Source organism: Acanthamoeba castellanii, assembly GCF_000313135.1.
Source record: "Acanthamoeba castellanii str. Neff unplaced genomic scaffold scf7180000084756, whole genome shotgun sequence".
Lineage (NCBI taxonomy): Eukaryota > Discosea > Longamoebia > Acanthamoebidae > Acanthamoeba > Acanthamoeba castellanii.
This window is the reverse complement of record NW_004457498.1, coordinates 124,006-132,917: the sequence shown is the minus strand read 5'-3', so window position 1 is coordinate 132,917 and position 8,912 is coordinate 124,006. Positions and strand designations below refer to the sequence as shown.

Sequence of the window (8,912 nt, the reverse complement as noted above, 5' to 3'; positions counted from 1 at the left end):
GTCATGACTCGCTCTCACTCCGCCCTGCGCGTTGCCTCACTGAAGAAAAGGGAGCCTGCCAGCGCGAGACGCCCGTCACCCTGGCCATCAGCGACGAGGAGAAGGCGAGGGCCGAGGCGGTGATCGATGCCTTTGTGGAGCGCGTCGACGTTGCCAAGATCGTCCACGACGTTCACGCCTCGAAGTAGACAAAACAAATAAAAATATTGTCAATAATTATTTTCACCGACTGCGCCCGAACGGCCTCAAGGAGGTGAAACGCCTTGTGCTGGTTCAAACCACACAACCAGAACATGCGGCATGCCCTGTTGAAGAAGAAGACGGAGACGACCACAATTCCGCTGGACAAGTTGAAAGCAAACCTGGCGCATGTACCAGAAGGCAAGGTGCCAGTAGTGCTCCTGTCCACAGGGTACTGCCCCCCCCCAATAAGAGCCTCTGCCTGCAGGCATGGGGGCTCACAGAGAGCGAACCTGCACAGGTCGTATGCGCCAGTACACCGCATGCACGTCGAGGTGTTTGAAACAGCCAAGCGTTGGTACAGCCCAGTGGCCTGTGTGTCTCGCGCTGGGTGCCTGTCGTTAACGCGCTTCTGGTTGACGTGGGTCTAGGCTGGAGGAGCGCCATGGCTTTGCTGTCGTAGCGGGCTACATGTCGCCCTCGCACGACCAATACGTGGGCAGCAAGGTAAGCTCGTGAAGACTTGCCTCAGACATTGCGTCAGCCTCACACCATTCATTGTGTTATGTGCAGATGAGGAGGCAAGGTGCAGCGCACATCACTATCGCTCATCGCGTGGCCATGTGCAGACTCGGCTTGCAGTACGACGTTTCCCCGTCCCTCTCCATCTTGCAGGTTCCTGACGGCTAATCACTCACGGGCTATCGGTGCAGGGACTCTACCTGGCTTGAAGTGAGTGAATGGGAGTCACGGCAGTCAAGGTTCTTGGACTTCCCTGAAGTGGCTCACGCACACGCGACCTTCATCAAGTACGTCTCCTTTCATGTGTGACGTCTGGCCTCCTCTCATCTGCGTCTCACCTTCTCTGATCGCTCAGGGACGAGTTGCGCCACGAAGCGCCCGGCATCGTAGTCATGTATCTCTGTGGCGCCGATCACGCAATCAATTGTGGGTTGCTCCACGGCGTCTCAAGCACCATTCCTGTGGTGGCCGTGGCGAGGTACGCTTGCTTTTTCGTGAAAGGCTGCCCTCTTCGGTCGCTCATCATGCAATCGCACTCCACGCAGGCCTGGCTACACAGCTCGCATAGCAAAGCTTCCGCGTACCGAGGGCAAGTGCTATTACGTAGAGATGCAGATGGAAGACCTCAGCTCCACTGCCATCCGAAAGAGGTGCAGGATCCTGTTGATCATGTGGCATCTCGTAATCATGCGCTTACCCTTGGTCATCTCTGCACTTAGGCTTGCTGCCTCCGAGAGTGTGGAAGACTTGACTGGCCCAGCCGTGTCGGAGTACCTCTTCAAGAACGAACTCCACAAGCTCTTCGCTAAATAAATGAGATATTTTTATTTTTATTTTATTTTAAACCAACGTAGGGCAAGAAGAGCACGAGATGGCACACTACATTCCTCCCATCAATTGGGGTATGGTGGAAGAGGACCTGTACAGGTCGGGGCAGCCCAATGTGCTCAACTTTCCGTTCCTCGAGCGACTTAATCTCAAGACTATAATCTGGCTCGCCCCCGACGATCCCACCCAGCAATTGTACTGTTTCTCCACCCACAAAACTCTATCTCAACCAGGCGAGGGTGTTAATCATTATGCAGCTATAATTTTGTGGATGATCAAGGTATCGAGTTGATCCATCTTGGGATGGACTCGCAACTGCGAATCTCCAACCCCTGGAATCCCATCTCGGAGGTACGTGGCCGGCATGTACTCAATAACCGCAGGCCCTTGGTTGTAGTGCATTCGTCGTAGGAGCTTATCGTCTTGTCGTTGACACATGCAGGACACGGTCGTATCGGCATTGAAGCTCATCCTCGACCCTAATAACTACCCTCTGTCGGTCATGTGCAACCTGGGTCGGCATCGGTCAGGTAGGGTCCCTCGTGAGCTCATTCGTGCTTCCTTGTTCTTCAACCGGTTGCACTCAACGAGTGGCTGTATGTCTTCTGAAGGAACTGTGATCGGCTGCATGAGGAAGCTGCAGCGATGGAACCTCACCTCCATCTTCGAGGAGTACCGAAGGCACGCCGGCTCCAAGGTGCGCACCCTACGCCTAGGACGTGGCCAGCCCCATAGAGCGCGTGTCGCTAGCAGTGAGCATTGGTCGCTGACCCCTGATGATCCTTCCTCGTCGTTGGTGTATAGGTCCGTCTTCTGAACGAGCAGTTCATCGAGCTCTTTGATACCGACCTGGTCGGCATCCCCGAGAACCCGCCCAAGTGGCTCTAGCTAGCACCCACCACAGTACGACCGAGTTGCTCTTGCCCTGTCCTTTGCCCTCTGTGTGTGATGTAAATGTCTCTCCGTGCCTCAGAGAGCGAAATAGAGCAGATCGATAGCCACCATCAAACAAACAAACAAACAAACAGGAACACAACCGAGTTCTTCTTCTTCACTTGATGTACTACTCGAAAAGGCGAAATACGTTTTTGGGCTGAAGATCGGCTGGCCTCTCCCTTTTGTGGTAAAGGCCACGGCTCTCCGCGCAACGGATGGAAGCGGACAGCAAGAGAGGGTAAATAGGGCGCTCGAGATCTTCTAACGATTGTATTGTGGTGGCCACTGGCGTCACGCACGTATGGAGGTAATCAGTGTGGAAGATGTGAGGAGGAAGAGCTTCCACGCTCTGGCCAAGCGCCTCATGCAAGAGGAAGACGAGCTTCGTGCGTTGCGCTCTCTGTCCCTTACCTGTCCCCAACAAATAGCGCCTCCCGAGCTTTTCCCGCTCACTCTTTGTGGCCAGGTCATGTGCGAGCGTTCTTGCAGAACTATCGCGTATTGGATGTGGCGCCTTCGCTTCTGCTCCGCACATGGATTGACGAATATCCTCTTCTCCCTTCCCTCCCAATTTATCATCAATGAGCAATTCAAGCAATTTTCATCACAATCAATCACAATCAAATTCATTTAATTTCCTTAACGATTTCGTAAGTTTGTGCTCGCGCCACGGACGAAAGCGGAGGAACATCGCACAGCTTCTGCGCTCGCACTGGCAACCGTGCTCCCACAAACGGGGGCAAGAACCACGCTGCAGAGGTTCGTAATCAATAGAAATACCCTTTTGTGAGCTTGACGGGACAGACACTGACCACGAGTTGAACAGGATGCTCACCTTCCTCAGGGAATGGCTTGACAAGCACCAAGTGGCTTTTAAACGGTCAGAGCTGTTGCAGCTGTTCCGAGTTATACAAGAGCGGGTACCACGTGCACCAACCCGGAGTGAAGTGCATTCTCTGTTCCTCATCCCTCACTTCCAGGTTGGATCGGACGTTGCGAATGAATTCAAGCTACTGTACGTGCGCATGCGGGGGCGGCAGCGTGCAAGGAAGCGGTACATATCTCTCGGGCCGCTCATGATTATCACTGGCAGCTCTGATGTCTGACGCAAAACCACAGCGCCAAGCCCAAGTTGGGATCACCCCGTCAAGTCGAAGAAGCACTCATAGCCTTCGAGAGAGCAATGAAGGTTCCTTCTTTTGGATCTGCCATAAGCTCAGCCTTCCCCGCTGTCGACATGGATTCATTGTTGACAGGGCGAGGCAAGGTGAGTACACTCTTCCTTCTTGGTTCACGATAGTGCTCGACTTCTCACTTCTCGTGCAGACGCAACTGGCACAGGAATTTGAGCTCCTTCAGCTTCCTGCTGCTACTCTGGCTGCACAGTTGACGACCTTCGAATTCAACATCTTCCGGCAAATCACGGCTGACGAGTTCCTCAATCAGCGGTGGAAGAAGGACAGCAAGAGCACTGTCGCGCCCAACGTCACCGCCATGATCGAGCAATTCAATAGGGTACGAACAGCGTTTGCTCGTTGCGAGCGCAAGGGATTGTATTGAATTATTCTTGATTGTACAACTACCTGCAGGTTGGCTATTGGGTGGCCACCGAGATTGTTCAAGCCAAAAGCCTCAAAGAACAGTTGAAGATTGTAAAGAAATTCATACAGGTCGCGGCTGGTACGGCCTCCATACCCCACACAACAGCGGTCAAGGAACTAACCCGGCCCTTCTTTGAACGTGCACTAGAATGCCTTGCATTGAGCAACTTCAATTCCTTTATGGAGATCCTGTCGGGGCTGAACAACTCTTCAGTGCAGCGACTCAAGAACTTGTGGGAGGTATGCCGCCACTGCTTTCTGCGTTGCACTTTTGAGTGCTCACTCTTGCTCTTCATCGACCGGCAGAACTTGTCCACCAAGTACGAAACGAAGTTTTCCGAGCTGGAGGCCATGATGGGCACCAAGCAGAACTTCAGGCAGTACCGACAGGAGCTCAACTCGAGGCCTCTTCCCGCTTTCCCCTACTTCGGTATGAAGGCTATGCCGGCAATGATTTTTGTCTTTGCTCATCGTCATGTGTGAATGCAGGATTGTATTTGCGCGACTTCACATTCATCTATGACGGCAACCAGACCTACTTGGCGGACCACTCGATCAATTTTGATCTCATCAGCCTGCTTTACGAGCGAACGCAAGACATCACTCGATACCAGAGCTTGAACTACTCCATCGCCGAAGACGAGCGAATACAGCAGAAACTGCTGGCTTTGTCGATCTATGATTCTCACAATGAGGTGCGTGACCTTCTTACCTCGGTTTCCTCTCAAATAGATGAACGAACGTGCATTGATCTCACCACAACCGCGCAGGACGATCTTTACATGCTGTCACTCAAGGCCGAGCCCAGCCTGTGGAGTATGAAGAAGTACGTTTGGTCCCTCACTAGCAGGAAGGCCTTTTGCTGACGCGCCTTTTCTTCGTTCAGATTGGGGCACACACCTATCTCGGACATCACCCCGTCGTTCAACGAGACAGAGAGTGAAAGCAACAACACTCACTCGGTGCGTTTTTCTTTCTTTCCTATTTCTTCCAGTGCTCGCGAACGCATCCAGCTGGCTGACGCTCTCTATTGCCATTCCAGGATGATGACACGGATTCCTACTCCCAGCCTCTCCCATCGCCATCATCGTCCTCTTACTCGCCCCTCTCGATTCCTCTGGCCATACCCATTAATGTGCCCCTGCCGCCTCCACTCGCAGCGGCCCAGGGCACACTGCACTCTTCGTCCTCCGACCCTTCTCTAGCTTCTTCTCCCAGTCTGTCCACCACCACCGTGCCCGCGATTTCCCTCACCAAGGCCAAGCCAACTGCCACCCCTAACACAAGCAACAACAACTCTCCCCTCCAAGGCCGGCGACCGCCCAACTCTCCGCGCTCCACTTCTATGCCGCCCGCGGTGCGGACCACCAAAGAGGAGATCAGGAGGACGCAAGGGTGTGTGGTCGCCACCTTGAACGTTCTAAAAGTGTTTAAAATGATCTCACACTCACCGTGTATTGCGTCGTAGGAGACAATCGAGCGACCTGGACGAGCACCCCTCGCGGTGTGACAGCCAAGATTCGTTGGACTCCGAGGCGGACTCCGACTCCCAGCCCATAACCTCGAGCAGAGTGCGGTCGGGGTCGGGAATCCGCGACAATGAGAAGAGGACCCGGGCGGACAGAGAGCGAGAGCGCGAGAGGAGGGAGCGTCGGGCGTCGGTGGGGCGAATGGAAGAAGCCCTGCCCGTCGGCGAGGAGCGGCGATCGTCGACATCTTCGCCCCGCGATGCTGGCACTACCACTTCGCCCAGGGGCGCCGCTCCATCGAGCCTGAGCCGAGAGTCTCGTGAGCGAGGAGGAGATCGGAACCGAGAAAAAGACAAGGCAGAGAGGGACCGAGACCGTGAGGCACGCGATCGCGACCGAGAACGAGACCGAGAGCCTTCTTCTCGAGACAAGGAGCGCCGGCAGAGCTCAGAGAGGCGATCCCACAAAGGTTTGCTCTGTTTCTTGATAGCTTTCATCTTTGGTGGATCCTAACGTGTACCACACCAGATGAAAAGAAGTCCTCACGGCGCCACTCACGACGACACAAAGATGGCCACGACGCCCCGCGATGCCAGGTTCACACGATCAAACTTTGTTGCATGTGTGGGTATAGAGCCGTGACACTGACATGGTGGGTGTGGTGGGCAGGGACCTGAGGAGCTCATGGACCAGATGGCCAAGGCCGAGACTCTCGTCGACCGATACTTTGCTCAGTGTTATCAGGTTCGTTCCTTTCGCTCTATAGTTAACATTGTGTAATGTCTGAGCTTTACTCATCGATCGAGCACAGTCGGCTAAGAAGGGCACCATCGAAGTGTGCGGCGAGCGGTATCTCCTGTTTAGGTACGTAACCCTTCCTTGGCCACTTCTCCACTGTTTGTATCACCTATAGACGTGCGAGAGACACTCATCTTTTGCTTGCGCGCACGACCACCCTAGGGCCTCGGCACTTTCGGCAGAGTTCTTCCAGGTGGTGAAGGACAAGTTCGCGGACAAGGGCAAGGATTTCGCCTTCCAGTTCCTTTTCGACTTTGGCCACGCGCTCGGCAAGTCTGACGCCGTCAACCTCCAGAAGAAATCCTCGTGTCCCAACGGTACCATCATCATCATCTTCATTGTCGTCGTCACATACTTACCATGGTTCCTGCCTTGCCGCCTAACACCTACATCTGTCGTTGGTAGGTGTGGACACGATGCTGGCCGGCCCAATCTATTTCTCATACACCGGGTGGGCCTTCATCGAGATATTGCAGGCCAGGTACGTGTAGTTGGAGATTAGATCCCAATGCCCCTCCCTGTTTCGGGCCGAGCGGCTGTGGTCTGATCGTGGCATCAATCCACTTTACAGACCCGAGGCAGGAGATTCGTTCTTCCTCTACTCCGATCACATTTGTTCCTTCGAGGCCGACTCCTGGATGTCAACGAAGAGCAACAGCGTACATGCACTCCCACCTCTCGCGCGCGCGCGTTCTATTTCTCCTGCTGACGACACAACAACAGATACTCGAGAGTATGCCCAAGGGTCCAGTGTGCATCCTCGGCGCTGGCTACAGCAGCGGATGGGTCTCCTCCTGTTTCCATTTCCCATCGGAGCTGCTCGCCGTCGAGTTGTTGTGTAAAGCTAAAGGTGAGCCCTCCTCCCATAATGAGAATGATACTTCTAATTGCATACTAAACATGTTGTTGTTACGTCAGGCGACGAGCGGTGCTTGTTCGTGCTGGCCACCGAGAACAAGATACACGATCACATCGCTCGGTGCGCACTATGTCACGTGATGCCGGGTGGAACCAAGCGGGAATCGCTCACACACTCCTCTTGTCTCGTTGTGTGCCACACAGATTTTTCGCCGAGAACAAGCACCTGGCCCAGGGGCACAGGGAGGCACTGTACATTCCCCAGTTCTTGTCGACTACCCAGGTAAGCCAGACGGTGCACGCCGGCCTGTCGGTGTCTACTGGTGCCTGGTGTTAATTTGTGTCGACTGCGCAGACGTACCTTCCGGCCGTGCCCCGAAGTTTGACCGCCGACACGGCTGCCACCAAGCTCAGGCGAAAGCTGTCCATCAAAGGTTAGGCCTCTCCTGGCTCCATTCTGGCTCTTCGTCCACTCATCATCAACTTGATCGCCCACGTGCTGTGTGTCGCATGTGTCGTGTGCGTTGTGTGTCGTGTCGGTGGCGCGGCGCAGGAAAGAGTACACTGCTGAGCGGAGAGCCGGCCAACCCCAAGAAGCAGCAGATCTCGGTGAGCAGCGACTCGCTCGGCTTCGCGGCACAGGACGAGGAGGCGCGGTCCAGGATCGGCCTTTCGCCGGACCAGCTGAAACAGCTCCGGAGCGTGCAGCACAAGGTGGGCCGCGAGTTCTCCAAGCTGTTCCAGGAGATATCGTGCGATCCGACGCGAGGCGAGGTGCGGCTCAACAACGAGCGACACATCTTCGTGCGCGGCAGCTCGATCTCGCTCGAATTCGTGGACCTCGTGGAGAAGGCGCTCGAGGAGCAGCGAGGCGCGGAAGCGACGACGACCAAGCGGCGCAGCTCCAGCGGCGGAGGCCTGAAGCCCGGCAGCGGCATCGACGAGGCCGAGCGCGAACGCGACGAGCAGCGCGAGCGCGATGAGCTGCGCCGCGCCGCCGAGACTTTCGCCACCCACTTCCTGTTCGACTTTGCGTCGGCCATGGGCGGCAACGACCACAGCAACTTCCTCAACAAGATCGTGAGCGAGAAGAGCGTCGACATCAGCTACCTCGCCTCGCTTTATTCCGCGTCGGCCGGCACTTCGTCGTCGGCCGGCTCCGGCGGCGGCGGAGGCTCGGGGCGCAGCGGCGCCAACTGCCCGCCGTCGATGTTCTCCGACCTGCTGCTGTTCGGCCTGCCGACGGTGATGGCCTACACGGGCTGGGGCAGCGTCAAGTTCGACTACTCGACCCTCAGCTGCTCGTTCGCCCCGTTACCGAGCCTCTACAGTCTCTTCACCATGGAGAACTCGATGGAAGCTTCAGGTATGTGTAGATCGTGCCGAGCTGCTCGTCGCGTCCCTTCCGAAACTAACGCCCTGTGATGGTGTGTGTGTTGTTGTTGTTGTGTGTGTTGTGTGTGTGTGCAGTTTACCTGAAAGCAGCGGAGGATGAGGACGCCATGAAGGCCAAGGGCGGTCGGGACAACCACAACAACAAGAAGGAGAGAAGGGAGCTGCTCACGCCTGCGTGCGTGATGGCTGCCGGCTACGTCAACGGATTCCTCAACGAGTGCTGGCAGAAGTACTCGCACACAGCGCCGGTCTTCTCCTTTCTAAAGGGACGCGGCAGCGGCGCATACAACAACGCTGCCGAGACGTGGGCCAGCGGCGGCGACGG

General features: G+C 55.6%; 4 protein-coding genes across 4 annotated transcripts in view; all 4 read left to right on the top strand.

The window, feature by feature from the left end:
• ACA1_394750 (PH domain containing protein) overlaps window positions 1-188 on the top strand; it is a gene marked incomplete at both ends in the record, with an annotated part of 5,261 nt that extends 5,073 nt beyond the window's left edge. The window contains one exon of the mRNA XM_004340693.1: window positions 51-188. Within this exon, the coding sequence (XP_004340741.1) occupies window positions 51-188 (138 nt within the window). The remainder of the gene's footprint in view (window positions 1-50) is intronic.
• A 105-nt stretch (window positions 189-293) lies between these two features.
• On the top strand, window positions 294-1,515 carry ACA1_394740 (uncharacterized protein; the record flags this gene model as incomplete). The annotated part of the gene is made up of 5 exons (XM_004340692.1): window positions 294-412; window positions 612-687; window positions 754-821; window positions 1,058-1,180; window positions 1,248-1,515. 5 exons carry the CDS (start codon window positions 294-296, stop codon window positions 1,513-1,515), a joined length of 654 nt encoding a protein of 217 aa, XP_004340740.1.
• Window positions 1,516-1,573: 58 nt separating this feature from the next.
• ACA1_394730 (putative tyrosineprotein phosphatase oca1, putative) lies at window positions 1,574-2,418 on the top strand (the record flags this gene model as incomplete). The annotated part of the gene is made up of 5 exons (XM_004340691.1): window positions 1,574-1,725; window positions 1,788-1,881; window positions 1,973-2,060; window positions 2,142-2,227; window positions 2,335-2,418. 5 exons carry the CDS (start codon window positions 1,574-1,576, stop codon window positions 2,416-2,418), a joined length of 504 nt encoding a protein of 167 aa, XP_004340739.1.
• A 1,231-nt stretch (window positions 2,419-3,649) lies between these two features.
• The window catches only part of ACA1_394620 (RasGEF domain containing protein), a gene marked incomplete at both ends in the record, with an annotated part of 5,705 nt that continues 442 nt past the window's right edge, over window positions 3,650-8,912 (top strand). The window contains 22 exons of the mRNA XM_004340690.1: window positions 3,650-3,655; window positions 3,853-3,981; window positions 4,056-4,146; window positions 4,216-4,307; window positions 4,374-4,497; window positions 4,557-4,762; window positions 4,838-4,893; window positions 4,954-5,029; window positions 5,110-5,462; window positions 5,536-6,005; window positions 6,065-6,132; window positions 6,206-6,280; window positions 6,348-6,400; window positions 6,497-6,651; window positions 6,740-6,815; window positions 6,906-6,993; window positions 7,058-7,184; window positions 7,253-7,313; window positions 7,397-7,475; window positions 7,548-7,626; window positions 7,746-8,558; window positions 8,663-8,891. Of these exons, the coding sequence (XP_004340738.1) occupies window positions 3,650-3,655; window positions 3,853-3,981; window positions 4,056-4,146; window positions 4,216-4,307; window positions 4,374-4,497; window positions 4,557-4,762; window positions 4,838-4,893; window positions 4,954-5,029; window positions 5,110-5,462; window positions 5,536-6,005; window positions 6,065-6,132; window positions 6,206-6,280; window positions 6,348-6,400; window positions 6,497-6,651; window positions 6,740-6,815; window positions 6,906-6,993; window positions 7,058-7,184; window positions 7,253-7,313; window positions 7,397-7,475; window positions 7,548-7,626; window positions 7,746-8,558; window positions 8,663-8,891 (3,506 nt within the window). The remainder of the gene's footprint in view (window positions 3,656-3,852; window positions 3,982-4,055; window positions 4,147-4,215; window positions 4,308-4,373; window positions 4,498-4,556; window positions 4,763-4,837; window positions 4,894-4,953; window positions 5,030-5,109; window positions 5,463-5,535; window positions 6,006-6,064; window positions 6,133-6,205; window positions 6,281-6,347; window positions 6,401-6,496; window positions 6,652-6,739; window positions 6,816-6,905; window positions 6,994-7,057; window positions 7,185-7,252; window positions 7,314-7,396; window positions 7,476-7,547; window positions 7,627-7,745; window positions 8,559-8,662; window positions 8,892-8,912) is intronic.